We start from the raw sequence: 22,877 nt of genomic DNA on the forward strand, positions 1-22,877 counted from the left end.
TGCGTGCTCTTGTGCAGCTCACATGCATTCAACTCCCATGTCGTCCTCCCTTATTTCTACAAAAAGCTCAAAGCTTGTTTTTCTGATGTTTGTTCTTTTTCTTCCTAGCTGTTCATGCCTTATTCTTTTGCCACTTTGTAGGTATCATTGGGACGCGGGTGGCACTGTGGGTTAAACCACAGAGCCTAGGACTTGCCGATCAGAAGGTTGGCGGTTCGAATCCCCGCGATGGGGTGAGCTCCCGTTGCTCGGTCCCTGCTCCTGCCAACCTAGCAGTTCAAAAGCATGTCAAAGTGCAAGTAGATAAATAGGTACTGCTCCGGCAGGAAGGTAAACGGCATTTCCGTTCCTCACCCCACCCCCGCAAAGATTAGTTGCTTCCATCTAAAATTGAAAAATCCAAAGGTAGTTTTTAAGAAAGACTTTTCTTTGTGATTTTGTAGACTGAATTCATTATTCCAAACTGATTTAACTTTTGTAGATAAAAGAAGAAAGTGTGGACTAGGTAGGAATTAGTAGCTTTCATCTAGATTTGAAAGTTGCAACTGTAGTTTTTAAGGAAGGAGCTTTTCTGTGCTTTTGTAGTTTCCAACTGATTTTTTTCCAGCCAAGGAGAATTGGACACCAGTGAACTGTTCTACTGTATATACACAAAGAAACATACACGCAGTCCCTTTTGATGAGCAAAGGACAGTTTTTCTTTCATTCTTTCATTTTTTAACTCTTCTTTCTTATTAGCTGCTCCCTCTTGTTCAGCTGAGGCCTGAACACAATAATATAACATTTGGGGGAAAAGATGCAACCCAGCAGTCCAGCACCAGAGGCTAGGATAGAGAAGATCTCCACAGCAACCATGTATTTTCCCTTGGTGCTCAGGTAGGATGGAATAAAGGATAGCCAAACACTGCAAAAGACCAACATGCTGAAACTGATGAACTTGGCTTCATTGAAACTGTCAGGTAATTTCCTGGCAAGGAAAGCGACAATGAAACTAATAATTGCCAGGAAGCCCATATAGCTCAGAACAATGTAAAACATCACCACAGACCCCTCATTGCATTCTAGTATAATTTCTTTAGCCACTGAGTAACTGTCTACATCTGGAAATGGGGGAAAGGTTGCTAGCCACACAATACAGATCCCTGCTTGGACAAAGGAGCAGCAAAGGACAATGGTGTTGGCCAATCCTTTCCCCACCCATCTCCTCATGCTGGATCCAGGTTTGGTGGCCATGAAAGCCAGTACCACAGTGATGGTTTTTGCCAATACACAAGAAACAGCCACTGAGAAGATGATGCCAAAAGTGGTTTGTTGGAGGAGACATGTCAGCTTCTCTGGTTGGCCCATGAAGAGCAGTGCACAAAGGAAGCAGAGGAGGAGAGAAATGAGGAGAGTGTAGGTGAGGTTCCTGTTGTTTGCAATGACTATGGGAGTGTCATGGTGCTTCACAAATGTACCCAGCACCAGAGTTGTGATCAGAGAAAATGAAAGCGAAAAGCAGACTAAACTGATACCCAAAGGTTCTTCGTAAAACAAGAAGCTTATATCCTTGGGAATACATGCATCTTGGTTCTTGCTTGGATAGTCTTTGTCTGAGCATTTATCACAGTCATTCATATCTGGGGAAAAAGAAAGAACAGTATAGTCCCCAGCTCATACATAATCCATCAATCACATCAACATGCTTCATTTTTTTTTGTTCACTCAGAATATAAGGAGCTCTTCAAGTCGGAACATACATTCTGCGCTTTGTGATCCTATGTAATTGTGGTAGTTGGTGGCCTAATTGGTAGAGAGCTAAATGGTACCACATCTTGTGCTCTAAGAGCATCCATGTTGTATTATATGGTGTGCTGAATTCCAAATATGAGTGGTGCTCAAAATTTGGAGTATGAATTCGGAAGTTAAAAATTGTTTTGTTTAAGATACAGTGGTACCTTGGGTTACATACGCTTCAGCTTACAGACACCGCTAACCCAGAAATAGTACCTTGGGTTAAGAACTTTGCTTCAGGATGAGAACAGAAATCACGTGGCGGCGCAGCAGCAGCAGTGGGAGGCCCCATTAGCTAAAGTGGTGCTTCAGGTTAAGAACAGCTTCAGGTTAAGAACGGACCTCTGGAATGAATTAAGTACATAACCAGAGGTACCACTGTACAGTTTTGCATGGTAAGTAAAATAAGTGTAAAGATGCATGAAGTCATTAAAAGTGACTGACAATTACTTCCAGTTATATTATATATTATATATTAATAATATATTTATTATTATTATTTAGCATTACCTGACATTTTGCGAAGGTAAAATTAAACTTCTTTGGCTTACCAAAGCCATTTATGTACTATTCAATCAAATGTAGACTTACAAGCTACATCACAAAGATAAGAGCAGATTTGAATTCCTCACATCAAAAACTTATTTTTACTGAAGAAATTCACAAAATTTAAATTTCATTGCGGAAGATGACATGCTCTAAGGTGCTATTGCAGATATGAACAGAAAGGCATGCTAAAGACACCCCACATTTGTGAAAGAGCAATAATACCTGGTGAGGCAAAATAAACCCTGTACTGAATGATGGTGAAGTGGGAGAGATCTCAAGGAAAAGGATGATGTACTGAATGAATATGTATGAATATATGCATATATGTACGGAATATATATGGTGCATCCAGACTGCCAGTATTTGGGTGTGGGATTAAATCACATATGTGCAAATTCAAGTTCTGCAATTAAAGTGGGTTTGGAGCTCTTGTTCAAGAAGCCCCCACCTCAAAAAGCACAGACTGTTTACAATAAGGAAAGTGATTGGGGAGTACACTGGAAAGTTTGAGATTACATTTTCTTGATGCAACATTTTCTGACATTCACACAAACTAAGTAGAATGAGTACACAATAAACATCTACTTTTGTCTAGCACATTCAGCTTTTAATTGAACAAACTCCTTGTAAACATTGTGCACACAAATCAGGATGAAGGCTCCAATGAAGTGATTGTATGGAAATGTCCTGTGTATCACTTGGTCCCTTTGAAAGCAAGTGGAGAAGTTAGTCATGGCTTAATTTGTCCCATTCCTGTTAAAGGGAACCCAATAGAAGTACTGCATCTGGATCCAAATTATACTTAAGGTAAATATCTCTTACCTTCCTGGATTGAAATCTTTCCCTCTGGGCATGGGATGCAATCATAGCAGCAAAACGGTTCTCCTTCCTTCACTTTCTTCCTTGATCCTGCGTGACAATTCTCAGTACAGACAGAAAGGGGCTGAGCCTAATCCGTAAATGAAGCAGAAGCATGATATTCATGAGAATGATGAGTTTGGAATCAGTCAGGTTCAGCTCTGCATTGAGTGCATTCTTGTCTGTGTTAAGACAAAGAATACATAGCAGATATCATAGATAGTTTTAGGGGTCACACAACATTACATTGCATTTGGGAAGAGAGCGATAAACACACACATCCTGGACAAATACATCAATTTACATCAAGCAAATAATTGAGATTTTTTCATAAGGTTTTTTCCCCTGATCCTCAAGTGTACTTTATCTTAGACATCAAGGCAAATAATCATTGCTCGTTTTAGAATGAATTTCTTTTGAATTAGCTAACAATGTGACTCTACCTGATTAAACCATTTGTGCCATATTATGGTATCTCCATAAAGGGTGAAGGCTTGGTCTGGAGGAGCCTCAGGATCCATTCTCCCAACTTTTACCCTATGAAAGGACTGGTTGGAGGAAATAACCCAGTTGATAATGTCCAGACTAGATATTACTTCCCCATTCTGATTGAAGGACACCATGTCTCCAGCACTGTTGTTGAATGAGACAGCTCTCAGAAAATGATGGAGCTAGATAGAAAAAAAGAGAAAGCAAGCATTTAGAAAAGGGTGGATCTGAATGTTTCAAAAAGAGATCTAGAGCAGAGAGGGGAGTCCCACTGCCCGCAACATGCATGTAGCCTATTTGGGGTTCATGGATGGCTTGCAATTTCCCCTTTTCTCCACTCCCTATTAGCACTGCATGAAGGCCTAGATGTGTGTATTTTGGAATCCTATTGGTATTAATATGGGGGATGTTTTAGATAGGTTTTAGGTAGAGAGGGAAGTGCTAATGCTTCTAAACTCCCCCCCAAGCCATCAAAAGTTCTGCATGCCCCATTAGTTCTTGAAAAGAGCCTCATATTGCAGCCAAAGAATGATATACCGTAATAACTGTGAATTGGGGTGATAGTGAGAAAGGAAATGAATGGGTGTATGTGTGAATAGGTTAATAATCTAGGAGTAAATAAATGTCTTTCTGTGCTTTTGTGCATGGAGAGTGTATGTATGTGGAATAAAAGGATGAGAGTCTGCTGGATCATCTGCATACCTGAACAGATTTGAAGTAACAGATTGAAGGAAGATTCATCCTGCAAAGAATGCGGGCAGGGATGATACACAGATCACCACGGAAAGCAGGGAGGGGGAAATATTTCTTAGGGAACTTGAACACTCACTATATACAGTGATACCTCGCTCTACAAACAGTCCTGTTCACAAACTATTTTGGCAATGAACTCCGCAAAACCGGAAGTGGGAATTCCGGCAAGCAAACTTTGCCTCAGAAGACAAACGGAAGCTGAATGGTGGAAGGGCACCAGTGGCGGGAGGCCTCAGTAGGGACAGCGCGCCTCAGTTTAAGAACGCTTTGGTTTAAGAACGGACTTCTGGGATGAATTCAGTTCGTAGACTGAGGTACCGCTGTAGTCTCATGCAACCTAATGATTTATTGCCCCTTACCTGCCAAAACTGCTGCTTCTGAAGCTTCTCTCTCCTTCCATCCACCATTCCTGGGTATCTGAGTCTTTGTAAGAACATGGCATGCAATGCATGGACAACAGTGTGGACAGCATTATAGATGCTGTAGCTTAGACCTTGCACTGTCATTTCAAAGAGAGATGCAGGAAGATTCTCCACTCTCTCTTTCCCAGTGCAGATATCCCCCTTGGCATCACCCGGAATGCGATGTGGGAATACACAGCCAAAGGCTTGTTGCCAGAAATCCCAGATGAAATCATCACCTTCTGCATTGGAAGGGTTTCGGCCCTCAACATATTGATGAAATCGTGGTAGATCATTGGAGTGAATTCTGATGGATATACCACCATTGAATATTTCTGCATCCCAATCTTGTTGAAAGGCCAATGAAATGAACTCTACTTGGGCTGTTGATATCCATACTTTACCTTTTGTATTTGTTTTCATGCTCCCAAGCATTGATAGATATGGAAGCCATCTAAAAAATACAGTGGTAGAAGCTTCTCCATAGACCACCACAACATTGGCATTGCTACCCATCATTCTATCATGTATTATTGCTCCCTGTTTCATCAGAGTGAGTCCTTCAGTGAGAAAACTAAATCTGGGGATTGTTTCTTGAAAGGCAAAACAAATACCTCTGTTTGAAAAGAGTGGGAGCACATTTTGTAGAAATCTTTCTCCACTGTCATTGTCAACCACAGCGACCCCAATCCAAGTCCACCTGAAATGCAGAAGCAAAGAAAGAATCCCTGCAAACTGGTGGTCTTCTTGGGGGGCCATCTGGTAGAAAGGAAGTCCTGGTGTTTTATCATTCATCACTGGAGCCGGGCCATATATGAGCTAAAGAGAGGTGTGTTGGAAAGAGAGAAGAAACACCATCCACTTATATAGCAGTGTTATGCACTGTGAAATGCAGTTGACATGTCCATTTGAACATCCATAAAGATAGTGCATCTTTAGCATCAGGAAGCATTTCATATCTAAACTGTACTACCTGAGTCAGCAATGATGAAAGACCCAGCAGAGTCAGTTCTGATCAATCCTGAATTACAGAGCAATGGGATATACAAACTATTTCCATTCACATAAGGAGCTCAATCTCCATCAGCTAATCACAGTATTTTTAATTGCCTGACTGGCATAGCATCTAATTCCCCCTCAGTTAAAACCAACTTAATTAGTTTTTCAACTTTATGGTGTTGCTTCAGAGGAAATGAGGATCTATTTTATAAAGTTGCTTCTCAATTTATGCCTACAGATGGGCCGTTCATAACAGGGTTTGTGATTCAGCAGAGGATGCTATCTATTTTCCAATTGAGTTCTAATCTAGGGAAATCATGTTCCAGTTATAGGTTTTTTGTTTTTCAGCTGTTAATGAACTGCTCTCAGTGTGCGAAAAGAATAATTGATATGATTATTCCCAATGTTCCCATTTATGTTTCTAAACAGCATAATACAAGCTGGAAGAAATAAAGAAAAAGTATGACTGCCTTACTGAATTTTCATATTCCACTCAGAAACAGGCATAGGTGTCCTACCTGTGGAATCTTATAAATATCCAAGATAGTTGCCACATGGAGGGAGATCTGGGAGTCAAGACCCCCAATGACAGCTGTCAGATTATTCTGTGTATCACATATATAGTTGGGGAGAAATTTCTCCAGTGTAGATAAAAGTAGCATTGTGGCATGATATGTCTTAATTGCAGTGACATAGCTGTCATAGATGTGGAAGCCCAAGGTGAGATTTGGTAAGATGTGAGGGTTTTCATTGATCTCCTTGACTGCAAATGCCAAGGCCAGGATATGCTGGTAACCCTTTGGCACCACGCTGGAACAAGAGTTGCATTCCTGATCAGAAGAATATCTCACAGTTCCAACAATATTTATAAATACAGATTTGTAAGGCTGAAATCCCATGCATTGTTACATTGGAATAAGCTGTCCCCCCTCCCAAATATACCCACTACCACAGTGGGGTTTTCCTTCTCTTCTGCTTTTTGCTGAAAGACAACAATGCTCTAAATCTATTTACAGTAATCACATTTAGGTCCTATCTATTCTGAGGCAGTCTTTAGCTTAAATCTTTAGATTTAGGCAGTCTTTAGCATAAGGAAAAAAAAGAACTACACAATGCCAACTCCAGAACACACCATATGCTATACATTCTCAGTGAGATTCCTTTTTAAAGACACTTTGTCAAAATGCACAGAATAAAGGAGCTATTTCAAGCACAAGACTATGCATTTAAACCAGTACATTATTTACTACAGTATAGTTTTTACCACCAAGCAAGGTAGCATAAATAAAATTATTAGGCAGCACAACTTTCTGCTCAGCCCACAGAAGCACATTATATAACCATACTTCTATAGCAATATGATACCACTTTAAACAGGCTTGGCTTCCACAAAGAATCATGGAAGCTGCTGTTTGTTAAGGTTAGTGAGAGCAATTTCTCAGTCAATTTGTCTTATCAGGGTACTGTTACTGGAATGAGGTCTCCTACCTACTGTGAGGATGGTCTATGATAACTGCTGAACAACAAAATGAGTGGTGCTAGAATAGAAACAGAAAAGGGGGCACAAGATGAGTAAAAAACAAGGAGGAATGTGGCGCAATAAAGTAGTGAGAAAGAACCAAAAGGAAGAGAACAAAGATTGTGTGCTTAAACAAATAAATCCTTCCTACACACACACACACACACAGAGAGAGAGAGAGAGAGAGAGAGAGAGAGAGAGAGAGAGAGAGAGAGAGGGACCTCTTGGATTTTCCTTTGGAGATTCCTCTGGTTGTGTGATCTTCTGCAGAGATATTTCTTTTAACTAAATGGAAATATTAAATGAAAATAAAAACAGACACAAAACTAGTTCTTACACAAGCTCTTCAGGCAATGCAGATAGGGGTTCTTCAGTGAAAGTTGCTGAACTGAAAATAAAGGCATCAGGAGAAGCTATGCTACCAATAATGAAATCTCCTGGAGGCACACAAGGCACCATCCAACCATCTTAGGGGCTCTATTCAAGATTTGTTCAGGGTTTACTGCTCAACCTTTTCTTCTCACAAAGATATCTCACAAGGCAACAGAGGTTTAGGATCAGAGTTATCCTTCTCCTAGATGAGTGACCTTCCCAAGTTGACAGGCCCCATGTACTTCTCACTTCTCTCTACAGCATGTGCAGAAACTGCCTTCTTGACTGTTGGACCCACTATTGGTTTCATCTGCTCAATCCACTGGAGCCTGTATTCACATGCAGACAGAGATAGATCTTATTTAATTTGAAGGAAGGTATTCTTAAGTACGTGTGTATAGGGTTGCAGCCCCAGCAAGTGTCCTTAGGCTGCTGTTCTAGGACTGACCACTCCAGCAACATAATAAGTAGAAGGGGGAACAAAACATTCTTACACAAGCTCTTCAGATAATTCCGGTGGGGCTTGTTCAGTGAAGGTTCCTGGATTGGAGACAAAGCCACCATGAGAAGCAATGCCACCAATGATAAAATCTCCTGATTGATGGTACTTATGAAGTGGCTGGTGTATATATGGAACCTTGCAATTTGCTATGTGGAGCTGACATACCTTTGGAGTAAATAGTGCCAGCAGCAAGACAACCAACATCTTGCATAAAAGGGCACATATTCTATCTATCCACAGATTCAGTTAATCTCTTCTACAGAACTATCAAGATATCTAACTGTCTAACCTGAAAGGTACTATAGTTTCATGAGAGGCTGAAATCTTGAATATTGAGGATCATAATCATGTCTATATTTATCAGACCATCCGCAAGCTTTGCTTTGAGTTTTTCCAGTGGCCACTGAAGCTTCACCAGGGGTTTGAGTAGCAGCAGAATTAATTACAGACCTTTTGATCTGTAGGTAAGGTAATTAGAAAGACAAAATGCTGGGTTCCCTGTAGGATTGCTGGAGAATATTTACAACTCTCATTTTAAACTCTCCTTTGTTAGATTATATGGGAACAGTGGTGGAGAGGGAAATGGTGAAGTTAGGAATTCATCCTAACAGTTCCTGTAGCCAAAGGAGACTCCAAAATGTAAAATGGTGTATGTAGCATCTTGGAATCAGGCCATGGGAACCTCAGTTCACATCTCTGAAGAAGCCATGAGGCAGGACCTCTAGTCTATACATGTAATAGTTGTTTGAGAGAAAGCTCCATTTAATTCTGTGTTTCTTAACTCAGCAGTTTTACAAATTTCAACATGTAAAGCACATTTAGCTTTAACAAAATATAGTCAGTGAGCTAAAAGACAGCCATTAACTTTTAATTAAAAATACAAAATACTTGTAAAGAAAGTTACTTTGTAAACTGTTAGAAGGCCCTCAAACGAAAAAGAACCCATTCTCTCCTTGATGATTTTCCCCAATCTGTGAGTTCCAGTACACTATTCATTCACAAGCAATAGCAAAACGTGAAAGGCTGATTTTCTCCTCATTAGCAGTCAAGCTGGACCTGCAGCAAACTATTGTATTTTTCGCTCTATAGGGCACACTGCACCATAGGATGCACCTTGTTTTAGAGGGGGAGAACAAGAAAAAAAATCTCCCCCTCTCTGCTCAGCGACCCTTCAGAGAAGCGGCAGGAGAAACAGAGCCACTTCCATTTTTCATTCCATATGATGATTTTCCCCAAACTGTGAGTTCCAGTACACTATTCATTCACATGCAATAACAAAACATGAAAGGCTGATTTTCTCCTCATTAGCAGTCAAGCCCCTTCATTTACCATTGTGCTGTGGCAGATGTTTACATCAATTTTGTTCCCCAGTTCCTGCTCCTCTTCACCATGGCAAGGGGCATATGGGCTTGGAATGAGGCAGAGCAAGAAATAACAGAGGACAAGTCTGGACCTGCAGCAAACTACCGTATTTTTCGCTCTATAGGGCGTACCGGACCATAGGACGCACCTTGTTTTAGAGGGGGAAAGCAAGAAAAAAAATTCTCCCCCTCTCTGCTCAGCGACCCTTCAGCAAAGCGGCAGAAGAAACAGAGCCCCTTCCATTTCTCCTCCCGCTTGGCTGAAGGGGCGCTGTGCAACTCTCCCTCTCTGCTGAAGCCAGGAGAGTCTTGCTTTCCCAGCTTCAGCAAAAGGAACCTGAAGCCTGCGGAGGGCAGCGGGAACTCACACTGCACTCCGAAGGCTTCAGGCGGCTATCAGTGAGGCCTGGAGAGCGAGAGGGGTCCGTGCGCACCGACCCCTCTCGCTCTCCAGGCTTCAGCGAAAGCAATGCAAAGCCTCAGGAGCGCGGAGGGAGCGCTCCCTCTGCACTTTGGAGGCTTCGCATTGCTATCGCTGAAGTCAAGGAGCCTGTATTCGCTCCATAAGACACACACACATTTCCCCTTAATTTTTGGAGTGGAAAAGGTGCATCCTATAGAGCAAAAAATACGGTATTTTAGGGATTATATCCTTATGTAAGCTTTTCCCCAAACTTTTTAAACAATGCTAAATCTCTTTGTCTTTAATCACACAAGAGTCTTTCTGCTGTGGTCATATGTTAGAACAATATTCCATATTTATTTACTTTGTATTAATTAATTCACATCCAGTTCCATATCTTCTGATCCCATTTCCTGTTGCATTTGCCATGATTTTTCATTCTAGTTTAAAGAAAATCATACTTCCATTCCCACTTCTTCCATTCTGTTTCCAAGAAAAGTGCCAGAAACAAATATTTTAAGCTGTAAGGGCGTCCCTAGATCTCTGCGAAGGGCGTCAAGAAGACAGTAACCCAAAATTATGTGATGTATTGCAACTTGTGTTTTCTTATTACAGGAGCAGAATCTGTTCTGGAATGGGAAACCTTCCGAACAGAGCAGATGAGGGGATTGCATTTAGACAAGCTAGCATAAAATATCTGTGATGCGATGGAGTATCTAAATTATAAAAATAATAAGGCATTGCTCCATGAAAATACAAAAGGCTGGGAGGGGTAGAGTTTTTGCATTTCATGGTCTAGCAGTCTCTGCTTGATGAGAAAGAAGATTTGTGACTCATCCGATAGAAGAAGGGAATCTGTTGCAACCCCTATTTGCCTGAGTTTGAGGGTAATATCAGCAAACCATGTAAAATTATGTGTATTTCTCAATAAAGAAGTTGGTAAACTCTCCAGGTCTGTATTAAAGTGATTTTTTTTAGTAATAATTCAGCCCCTAGATTCTAAGTGATGCTGCCCTAACTCTGCACACATAGCCAGATAATCCTGAGCTTCAGGGTCAATAGTGCAAAGAATCAGAGATCACAACAGATGGCTGTCCTTGGTCCCCAGCCCCTCCGTCTGTAAATGGTGGGGGACAGATTTGTAATATCCTTTAGTGCCTTTGCTACTTGTTTTGTTCATGGCAACTGAAATTCTACAGTGGGCTGGATGAGCACAAAAATTGGCACTTTTCAGAATTAATGAATCAGGAAATCACCTGTTCAGATCTGGGCATTTCCCCTGGGAATTGCTATGGAAAACATGTTTGTCCACATAATGTACATTCATAGATGCCATAAGAAATGAAGCTGGTAAAAGGCACTGCAACCCACCAGGATCACTTGGGCCTCTCATGACTAACACATATCCAAGAGCATTCCCAAGCTATGCACCTGCTCCTTTAGAGGGAGTTTAGACTCATCCAGGACAAGCAGTGGGCCTGTCTTCTGGATGCCGAAACCAACTAAACATAGAACATCTGTCTTCCCAAGATTTGGTTTTTTGCCCCTCATCCAGTTCACCACTGCCTTGGGACATTGCCCAGACAATCCTGAGCTAAATGAACCAACAAATCAGCTGTGTGTGCTCCAAATGCAGCCCACAGATCATGTATGAAAGCCTGCAAGGTGTTGGATACAGTGACTCCCTTATTTCTAAGTCCCATAAAAAGAATAGGAGTTTGTGTGCACCCCCCACCCTACAGATCCTGAATTTAGAAATAGAATGAGGCAACCCCCCCCACAAGTCTCAGTGAAGGACCAGTAACTCGTACCCTATAGGAAGAAATCCTTACCAGCTAATATTCTGCTTTGCACACTGATGTACAACACTAGATTTTGAAATTATATGGTATGATGCAGACACAACAACACTTCAGATCTTACTTCTTACTAGATGCTCTCTGTTGTTCAGCTCAGGTCGCAACAAAATAATGTAGCATTTGGGAGCAAAGATGCAGCACAGCAGACCAGCACCGGAGGCTAAGATAGAGAAGATCTCCACAGCTACCATGTATTTCCCCTTGGCACTAAGGTAGGTTGGAACAAAAGATAGCCAAACACTGCAAAAGACCAGCATACTGAAAGTGATGAATTTTGCTTCATTGAAACTGTCAGGTAACTTCCTGGCAAAGAAGGCCACGGTGAAGCTGACAAGAGCCAGGAAGCCCATGTAGCCCAGGACACAGTAAAACATAGTCACAGATCCCTCATTACATTCCAGTACAACTTCTTTAGTCACTGAGTGGACATCAGCATCGGGGAATGGGGGTGAGGATCCCAACCAGGCAGCACAAAGACCTGCTTGTACAAGGGAGCAGGAAACCACAATGGAATTGGTCAGTCTCTTCCCCACCCACATCCTTATCCTAGATCCTGGTTTGGTGGCCATGAAAGCCAAAACCACTGTGATGGTTTTTGCCAACACACAAGAAACAGCTACTGAGAAGATGATGCCAAAAGCTATTTGTCGGAGGAGACATGTCACCATATTACGTTGGCCTATAAATAGAAACACACAAAGGAAGCAGAGTAGGAGTGAGATGAGGAGAGTGTAGGTGAGGTCTCGATTGTTGGCTTTGACAAGTGCCGTGTTGTGGTGCTTCATAAATGTTCCCAGCATTAGAGCTGTGATCATAGAAAAGTAAAGAGCAAAACAAGCTAAGCTGATGCCCAAAGGTTCTCCATAAGATAAGAAACTTACATCCTTTGGTATGCACAAATTCTGGTTCTTGTTTGGATATTCTTCATCTGAGCATGTATTACAGTCATTCATGTCTATAAAAGAAAACACGTAATCTTAATAACAACATGATGTAATTGTTTGTTTTCTACAGAGAACATTTCACACTCATATTTAAGGATACATTCAGCATTTACACCATGAAGAGTAGGATTGGTGAGATAAGTGTCATGGAGGTTTATAGGTCTAAATCAATGTTTTATTGAATTGCTATGGTTGTCTTGATGAAAATGTATATACCTCAGTTAAAATTAATATATTTAATGTCCCCTTCATGGATCACTGCCTTGCCGTGGCGAAGGGGCTTGAATAACTCGGAGAAGCTATGAGCTATGCCGTGCAGGGCCATCCAAGATAGACAGGTCATAGTAGAGAGTTTTGACCAAACGTGATCCACCTGGAGCAGGAACCGGCAAGCTGCTCCAGTATCCCTGCCAAGAAAACTCCATGGACAAAGACAACAGGCATATAAAAGTTATGATGCTGGAAGATGAGCCCCTCAGGTCGGAAGGCGTCCAACATGCTACTGAGGAAGAGCGGAGGACAAGTACAAGTAGATCCAGAGCTGATGAAGCGTCTGGGCCAAAGCCGAAAGGACGCTCAGTTGCGGATATGCCTGGAAGCGAAAGGAAAGTCCAATGCTGTAAAGAAAAATATTGCATAGGAACCTGGAATGTAAGAACCATGAACCTTGGTAAGTTGGATGTGGTCAACAATGAGATGGCAAGAATAAATATTGACATCCTGGGCATCAGTGAACTAAAATGGACGGGAATGGGCGAATTCAGTTCGGATGACCATCATATCTACTACTGTGGGCAAGAATCCCGTAAAAGAAATGGAGTGGCCCTCATAGTCAACAAAAGAGTGGCAAAAGCTGTATTGGGATGCAATCTCAAAAATGATAGAATGATCTTGATACGAATTCAGGGCAGACCTTTTAACATCACAGTAATCCAAGTTTATGCACCAACCACTGGTGCTGAAGAAACTGAAATTGACCAATTCTATGAAGACTTACAACACCTTATAGAAGTGACACCAAAGAAGGATGTTCCTCTCATTATAGGGGATTGGAATGCTAAAGTAGGGAGTCAAGAGATAAAAGGGACAACTGGCAAGTTTGGCCTTGGAGTTCAAAACGAAGCAGGGCAAAGGCTAATAGAGTTCTGCCAAGAGAACAAGCTGGTCATCACAAACACTCTTTTCCAACAACACAAGAGACGACTCTACACATGGACATCACCAGATGGGCAGCATCAAAATCAGATTATATTCTATGCAGCCAAAGATGGAGAAGCTCTATACAGTCAGCAAAAACAAGACCTGGAGCGGACTGCGGCTCAGATCATCAGCTTCTTATAGCAAAATTCAAGCTTAAATTGAAGAAAGTAGGAAAAACTACTGGGCCGGTAAGATACAATCTAAGTCAAATCCCTTATGAATACACAGTGGAAGTGAGGAACAGGTTTAAGGATTTAGATTTTGTGGACAGAGTGCCTGAAGAACTATGGATGGAGGCTCATAACATTATACAGGAGGCAGCAATGAAAACCATCCCAATGAAAAGGAAATGCAAGAAAGCAAAGTGGCTGTCCAATGAGGCCTTACAAATAGCGGAGGAGAGAAGGCAAGCAAAATGCGAGGGAGATAGTGAAAGATACAGGAAATTGAATGCAGATTTCCAAAAAATAGCAAGGAGAGACAAGAAGGCCTTCTTAAATGAGCAATGCAAACAAATAGAAGAAAACAACAGAATGGGAAGAACCAGAGATCTGTTCAAGAAAACTGGAGACATGAAAGGGACATTTCGTACAAAGATTACCATAATAAAGGACAAAAGTGGTAAGGACCTAACAGAAGCAGAAAACATCAAGAAGAGGTGGCAAGAATACACAGAGGAACTATACCAGAAAGAAATGGATGTCTCGTATACCCCAGGTAGTGTGGTTGGTGACCTTGAGCCAGACATCCTGGAGAGTGAAGTCTAATGGGCCTTAGAAAGCACTGCAAATAACAAGGCCAGTGGAAGTGATGATATTCCAGCTGAACTACTTAAAATTTTAAAAGATGATGCTGTTAAGGTGCTACACTCAATATGCCAGCAAGTTTGGAAAACTCAGCAGTGGCCAGAGGATTGGAGAAGATCAGTCTACATCCCAATCCCAAAGAAGGGCAGTGCCAAAGAATGCTCCAACTACCGCACAATTGCACTCATTTCACACGCTAGCAAGGTTATGCTTAAAATTCTACAAGGAAGGCTCAAGCATTATATGGACCGAGAACTCCCAGAAGTGCAAGCTGGATTTAGAAGAGGCAGAGGAACCAGAGACCAAATTGCAAACATGCGCTGGATTATGGAGAAAGCTAGAGAGTTCCAGAAAGACATCTACTTTTGCTTCATTGACTATGCAAAAGCCTTTGACTGTGTCGACCACAGCAAACTATGGCAAGTTCTTAAAGAAATGGGAGTGCCTGATCACCTCATCTGTCTGCTGAGAAATCTCTATGTGGGACAAGAAGCTACAGTTAGAACTGGATATGGAACAACTGATTGGTTCAAAATTGGGAAAGGAGTACGACAAGGCTGTATATTGTCTCCCTGCTTATTTAACTTATATGCAGAATTCATCATGCGAAAGGCTGGGCTGGATGAATCCCAAGCCGGAATTAAGATTGCCAGAAGGAATATCAACAACCTCAGATATGCAGATGACACAACCTTGATGGCAGAAAGTGAGGAGGAATTAAAGAACCTTTTAATGAGGGTGAAAGAGGAGAGCGCAAAATATGGTTTGAAGCTCAACATCAAAAAAACGAAGATCATGGCCACTGGTCCCATCACCTCCTGGCAAATAGAAGTAGAAGAAATGGAGGCAGGGAGAGATTTTACTTTCTTGGGCTCCATGATCACTGCAGATGGTGACAGCAGTCACAAAATTAAAAGACGCCTGCTCCTTGGGAGAAAGGCGATGGCAAACCTAGACAGCATCTTAAAAAGCAGAGACATCACCTTGCCAACAAAGGTCCGTATAGTTAAAGCCATGGTTTTCCCAGTAGTGATGTAAGGAAGTGAGAGCTGGACCATAAAGAAGGCTGATCGCCGAAGAATTGATGCTTTTGAATTATGGTGCTGGAGGAGACTCTTGAGAGTCCCATGGACTGCAAGAAGATCAAACGCATCCATTCTTAAGGAAATTAGCCCTGAGTGCTCACTGGAAGGACAGATTGTGAAGCTGAGGCTCCAATACTTTGGCCACCTCATGAGAAGAGAAGACTCCCTGGAAAAGACCCTGATGTTAGGAAAGATTGAGGGCCCAAGAAGAAGGGGACGACAGAGGACGAGATGGTTGGACAGTGTTCTCGAAGCTACAAACATGAATCTGACCAAACTGCGGGAGGCAGTGGAAGACAGGCGTGCCTGGCGTGCTCTGGTCCATGGGGTCACGAAGAGTCGGACACGACTAAACGACTAAACAACAACAACAATGTCCCCAACAGGGCAGATCATAGTGTAGAGACTGACCCATCTCTGGAATGTAACCAAGCTGGGTAGGTCCAGGAACTCAAAAAACAAAACTTATTTTAAAAAGTATAATAAATCATTACAGTAATACCTCGGGTTAAGAACTTAATTCATTCTGGAGGTCCGTTCTTAACCTGAAACTGTTCTTAACCTGGTACTACTTTAGCTAATGGGGCCTCCTGCTGCCGCTGCGCCACCAGCGCACAATTTCTGTTCTCACCCTGAAGCAAGTTCACAGGTTTTAATTAACTGGTTCTCACAAATACTAACCTTGGAGGACAGATAAGGGGGCACCTGGGTTTGGTATCAATGCTTAGAAATTTCTAAAAATTCAAGCAGTTTCTAACACAGACCAGAAAATTCCTCTCAGGATGGATTCCTACTCCACTTCCTACTTCTTGTATTTTTGCTATGCCAGCTCCCAGGCAGCTTCCTGGCATCTGAGCTGGTTTAGGATCCAGCAGATTCTTTTCTGGCTGAGATTTGTCCCTGAAACACCCCATGGGGGTGAGTTACGTTCACTACTGCTGGCAGGCATACCACCAGTGGTAGATTCCACCTGCCCAGAGTAGCAGAGCCACATGAAAGAGGACATCCACCGCATCAAAAATTCCTTAACTGTTGCAGGTCAGGGAATCGGACAGCTGTGGGATATCTTTCTCAACTGTACCAAATCAAGGCCAGAAACAACTGGGATTCTGTGGCCTTCTGATATATTCTGTGATAAAGGAGACTAAACTGATGCCCAAAGGTTCTTCATAAGACAAGAAGTTTATATCCTTGGGAATACATGCATTGTCTGAGCATTTATCACAGTTATTCATATCTGGAAAAAAAGAAAGGCACAGTCCCCAGCTCATACATAATCTATCAATTACATCAACACCCTTCATTTCTTGTGCTCACTCAAAATTTAAGATTCTTTAAACCAGAAAATATATTCTGCGCTCTCTGATCCTATGTAATTGTGGTAGATGGTGGCCTAATTGGTAGGGAGAGCTACATGGTCAGCATGTTGTGCTCTGAAGGCATCCTTGTGATATTATTTGGGGCATGTTGAATTTTTCATCTTTCAAATGCCGAAATCAGGGCTGCATAAAAGCTGTAACATGACTTGCAAATTCAAGAGATATTTTATTAAGTTAATATTCCCATAAGCAAACTCTGCTTATTTTGGACCCACTCACCATGACCCCTCTTGAGGGAGCAAGGCCAAGCCTGTGAAGGTGAAATGACTGGACAGGACAATCGTCTGGGTTTTAATTTTAGCCACAACTTTATTGATTCCAGATGTAGGTTGGACTTTGCTTGGGCAATGGGCTTATATCCCACACAGTCTCCCAGGTTGGTGAAGAAACATCTATGGGCCATCTGCTACACGACTTGGTTTTGGACATAGACTTCCAACTAGACCACTCTAACAGGGTACACTGTTATCATACAGTTCTGAGGTGGGGTGTGTGCATCACTTCACCCACCGTAGAATGTTAGACTAGAAGGAGTCCACCCAATGCCTTCCCTGCCAAAGATATGACTATTGCTATGGGGAAGGCAAAAACAACAAAAGGGGCCAAACTGTTTAGAGTCAAATTCCTTCCTGGTTCTTTCTGAATACAGGAATCATTACTGAACTAGAGCAAAGCCAATAAACACAGTGCGTTAGGAAGAAAAAAGATTAACAAAGAACAAACCCACAGCATCAGTGAATAGGGAGGGCCGGCAGAGTGGTTCTTCAGCCGACTACAGTCCCTGAGGACTAACAGTTTACAGCCCCACCCACTCCGTACGACCAGGTGGCTGGAACTGAATGACCAGGTGGTGTGAAAGCCCGACAATCCAGAGTGGCAGCCAGGGAGCTCCCTGATACGTGGCTGCTTGACCCCAGCAATGCTCTCTAGAGATGTGGGCCTGTCACAATAAGCCACAACAGCTGCCCACTCCCTGACTGCTTAATAGGACATTCTCTAACAAACGCCCTGTAAACATCCATGGGAGTTCTGCATCTGTATCCAAATTTCTGCGTTTTTCTCTTACCTTCCTGGTTTGAAATCTTTCCCTCTGGGCATGGGATGCAATCATAGCAGCAAAATGGTTCTCCTTCCTTCACTTTCTTCCTTGACCCTGCGTGACAGTTCTCAGTACAGACAGAAAGAGGCCGAACCTAACCAGTAAATGAAGGAGAAACATGAGAATAATCTAGTACTGGCCAAGTTCTGGAGACCTTCCCTATGTTGCTAAATTGTCACAGCATTTCAGTAAGCCGTAGATCAGCTCTGCAGAGAGTAATTCATCACCGTCTGTATTAAAACAATGAATACATAGGAGATATTATACATAATTTACCAGATTGCACCATATTACACCCATTTAGGATTGAAAATGTGTGCAATTATATCCTGGACAAATACATGAGTTTACATCCAGTAAAATAAAATGAGTATTTTGTAAGTTTTTCTGATTCTCAATTGAATTTAATCTTTGACATCAATTGCTCACTCAAGAATGAATCTCTTTTGAATTAGCTAACAATGTGATTCTACCTGGTTAAACCATCCATGCCATGTTATGGCATCTTCATGAAGGGTGAGGGCAAGATCTGGAGAACTCTCAGGATTCATCATCCCAATTTTTACCCTATGAAAGGACTGGTTGGAGGAAATAACCCAGTTGATAACATCCAAGCTAGATATTACCTCCCAGTTCTGATTGAAGGACACTGTGTCTCCAGCACTGTTGTTAAATGAGACACCTCTCAGAAAATGATGGAGCTAGAATGAAAAAAGAGAAGGCAAGCATTTAGAAGAGGGTGGATCTGAATGCTTCAAAAAGATATCTAGGGTAGAGAGGGGAGCAGCCCTGCCTGCAACATACATATAGCCTATTTGGGGCTCACATATGGCCGGCAGTGTTCCCTATAATCCACTCCCCATTAGCAATGCATGTAAGCTTAAGTGCTTGTGTCTTGGAATCCTCTTGGTTTTAACTGGGGAGGAGGAGTGGGGGAGGTGTGTGGCTTCAGCCCAAAAGGGTCCATGTTCAGTATTGAAGGCTTCAGGTAGAGAAGGAAGTGTTACTGCTTCACAACCTTTCATCCCGAACCAAATTCTTACCAAATGTTCTGCATGCCACATTTTGGCTTATAGTGTAGCCAACGAAAGGCTTTCTGAAAGACTAATCGTATTTCAAATGGTTGGCTTTCTAATAGTGAATGAGATTGTAGTTGTAATTGGGCTGATATTGAGAAAAGAAATGAATAGGTGTGTGAACAACCTCGGATTAAATAAACATATCTCTGTGTATTTTGTGCATGGAGAGTGTGTTGTTGTTTAGTCGTTTAGTCGTGTCCGACTCTTCGTGACCCCATGGACCAGAGCACGCCAGGCACTCCTGTCTTCCCTTGTAATACAAGGGTGAAGGTGTACTGGGCCAGCAGGTATATCTAGGCATCTGTGAAGCACAATATTGAAGGAAGATACATTCATCCATTAGGACTGAGGGAGTGCAAACACAGATGCTACAAAAATAAGCAGAATTGCCAGTATACAGTATATATTGTGCATACAGAACAAGGAGCCTTGTGCAAAATCTGAAATACTCTAAATCAAGTGTCTGTGTTTTCCATACTGTTACAGAATAATACAGTTGCATTTCTGGAAAGTATTTGTAAAATGTCGGATTGGGGTCTCCCCCACACAAACACAACACGACTCCAGCAGTTAATTATTTCAGATTTATTGCTCCATGAACAGCTCTGGTTAGAGCTCAGCTAATTCAGTCCTCACTGGAACTTCCAGGTGCCGAGACTGATTGCCACCCCTTTCTGCCACAACAGGAAAGCCCCCACTGTTTCTTTTCTCCCTTCCTCCACCTCTCAGCAAACTTTGCTCGCCTACGAGTTTTGGGAAATTTTGTTTTCCTTATCACCACTGCTTCGGTGTCATTATCAGAATTTGCTGGCTGCCTATTTCCACACTGTCCTTCTTTGCGCACAAAGGTCAGATCACTGCTGCTCGCAGCTTCTTTCCTCTCTCTCTGGAATTCCTCACTGCCTCCTCCTTGTCTCTCTGTGTCTGCTCTTTTGCTGCCTCTCAGAGAGGGACTTACTCTGACTTAAAATTACGTTTTTAGACTGTGAGGAAAGCAGGATGGTACATTGAATAAGGGGCCATCTATAATTTCCAGGTGCCAGGGAAGACAGGAAAGAAGAAAAAATCGTTAGCAGTTAGTGACATTAAAAACCCAATATTTAGCCTCTTGAAACTTAAGGATTTATTGCCCCTTACCTGCCAAAACTGCTGCTTCTGAAGTTTCTCTCTCCTTCCATCCACCATTCGTGGGTAACTGAGTCCTCGTAAGAACATGGCATGCAATGCATGGGCAACAGCGTGGACAGCATTATAGATGCTGTAGCTTAGACCTTGCACTGTCATTTCAAAGAGAGATGCAGGAAGATTCTCTAAATTCTCCATTCCTGTGCAGATATCCCCCATCACATCATCCAGAATGTGATGTGGGAATACACAGCCAAAGGCATGTTGCCAGAAATCCCAGATGAAATCATCACCTTCTGCATTGAAAGGGTTTCTGCCCTCAATGTATTGATGAAATCCTGGTAGATCATTGGAGTGAATTTTGAAGGTTATAGCACCATTGAATATAGTTGCATCCCAATCCCGCTGAAAGGTCAATGAAATGAACTCTACTTGGGCTGTTGATATCCATACTTTACCTTTTACATTTGTTTTTGTGCTCCCAAGCATTGATAGGTATGGAAGCCACCTAAAAAATATAGTGGTAGGAGCTTCTCCATAGGCCACCACAACATTGGCTTTGCTACCCATCATTCTATCATGTATTTTTGCTCCCTGTTGCATCAGAGCGAGTCCTTCAGTGAAAAAACTAAATTTGGGGATTGTTTCTTGAAAGGCAAAACAAATACCTCTGCTTGAAAAGAGTGGGAGAACCTTTTGTAGAAATCTTTCTCCACTCTCATTGTTAACCACAGCAACCCCAATCCACGTCCACCTGAAATGCAGAAGCAGAGAAAGAATCCCTGCAAACTGGTGGCCTTCTTGGGGGGCCATCTGGTAGAAAGGAAGTCCTGGGGTTTTATCATTCATCACTGGAGCTGGACCATATATGAGCTAAAGAGAGGTGTGTTGGAAAGAAGAAGAAAGCCTAGCAGTTTTATGCATGGTCAATTACACTTGGTATGTGCATTGGGTCATCCATATAAATACTACATCCTTAACATCAGGAGTCATTTCATATCTCAGCCATACAACCTGAGTTACCAATAATTGCAGATCCAAGGGAGGACATTCTTAGCAAAACTGAAAGGGAGAGCAAAGGGATAAAGGCACTAATTCCATTCACACAAGGATCTCAATCTGCATCACCAGCCACTCAATTTCTTTTTAAAGCTAATCACAGTATTTTTAATTGCTTGACTGGCATAGCATCTAATTCTCCCTTAGTTCAAACCAGCTTAATTAGCTTTTGAACTTCATGGTGTTGCTTCAATGAAAACCATGTTCTGCTTTATAAAATAGGTCCCCCGCTCTTGACTACAGATGGTCAGTTTATCAGAGTCTCTGTGATTCATCAGAGATGCTATCTATTTTCAAATTTATGCGTGCCGACAAAAATGTAGTGTCCTTATTCAGTTCTAATCTATCAAAACCATATTCCAGTTGTAGGCTTGTTTGCTTTTTCACTTGTGAATGAGCAGCTCTCAATCTGCAAAAATACATGCAGAGGAAAGGAGGAAAAGAAACAACTATTTTTGTTTCCAAACAGAATGACACAAGCTGGAAGAAAAATAATAATGAAAGTATTTTAAATTTTCATATGCCACTCAGAAACAGGCACTGGTGTCCTACCTGTGGAATCTTATAAATATCCAAGATAGTTGCCACATGGAGGGAGATCTGGGAGTCGAGACCCCCAATGACAGCTGTCACATTATTCTGAGTATCACATATATAGTTGGGGAGAAATTTCTCCAGTGTAGATAAAAGTAGCATTGTGGCATGATATGTCTTAATTGCATTGATATAGCTGTCATGGATGTGGAAGCCCAAGGTGACGTTTGGTAAGATGTGAGGGTTTTCATTGATCTCCTTGACTGCAAATGCCAAGGCCAGGATGTGCTGGTAACCCTTTGGCACAACGCTGGAACAAGAGTTGCATTCCTGATCAGAAGAATATCTCACAGTTCCAACAATATTTATTAATTAATGAAATCTATATCCCACCCTTCCTCCCAAGTGAGTCCAGGGAAGAAAACACATAGGTTATAAAGCATTAAAAATATCTAAATGCATTTCCAATAAACATGCAGGCCACCCAAAAAATAATCACACAGTATCTCTCAGTTCATTGATCTCCCTGAGTTCATTGAGGTTTTCTCACTTGTACATAGATATAGTATTGTAAGACTAAAATCCCATAGACTGTTACAAAGGAATAAGCTGCCTGTCTCCAAAAAACCCACTTTACTGCATTTTCTTTCCCTTCTGCTTTTGTCTTAATGACCATGATGCTTTGAATTTTATTACAGTTATCTTGTTTAGATATTATGTGTTCTGAGG

The 22,877-nt window shown here is 41.9% G+C and overlaps 1 protein-coding gene across 1 annotated transcript; it reads right to left on the reverse strand.

Annotated features, from left to right (window-relative positions):
* Positions 1-717: 717 nt before the first annotated feature.
* LOC310747366 (vomeronasal type-2 receptor 26-like) lies at positions 718-21,125 on the reverse strand (the record flags this gene model as incomplete). The annotated part of the gene is made up of 4 exons (XM_083581729.1): positions 718-1,619; positions 3,145-3,271; positions 3,624-3,851; positions 20,568-21,125. The coding sequence occupies 4 exons, from the start codon at positions 21,123-21,125 to the stop codon at positions 718-720; spliced, it is 1,815 nt and encodes a 604-aa protein (XP_083437855.1).
* Between the last annotated feature and the right edge of the window lie 1,752 nt (positions 21,126-22,877).

This window comes from Podarcis filfolensis (genome assembly GCF_964270895.1).
Source record: "Podarcis filfolensis genome assembly, chromosome: 13".
Taxonomy (NCBI): domain Eukaryota; kingdom Metazoa; phylum Chordata; class Lepidosauria; order Squamata; family Lacertidae; genus Podarcis; species Podarcis filfolensis.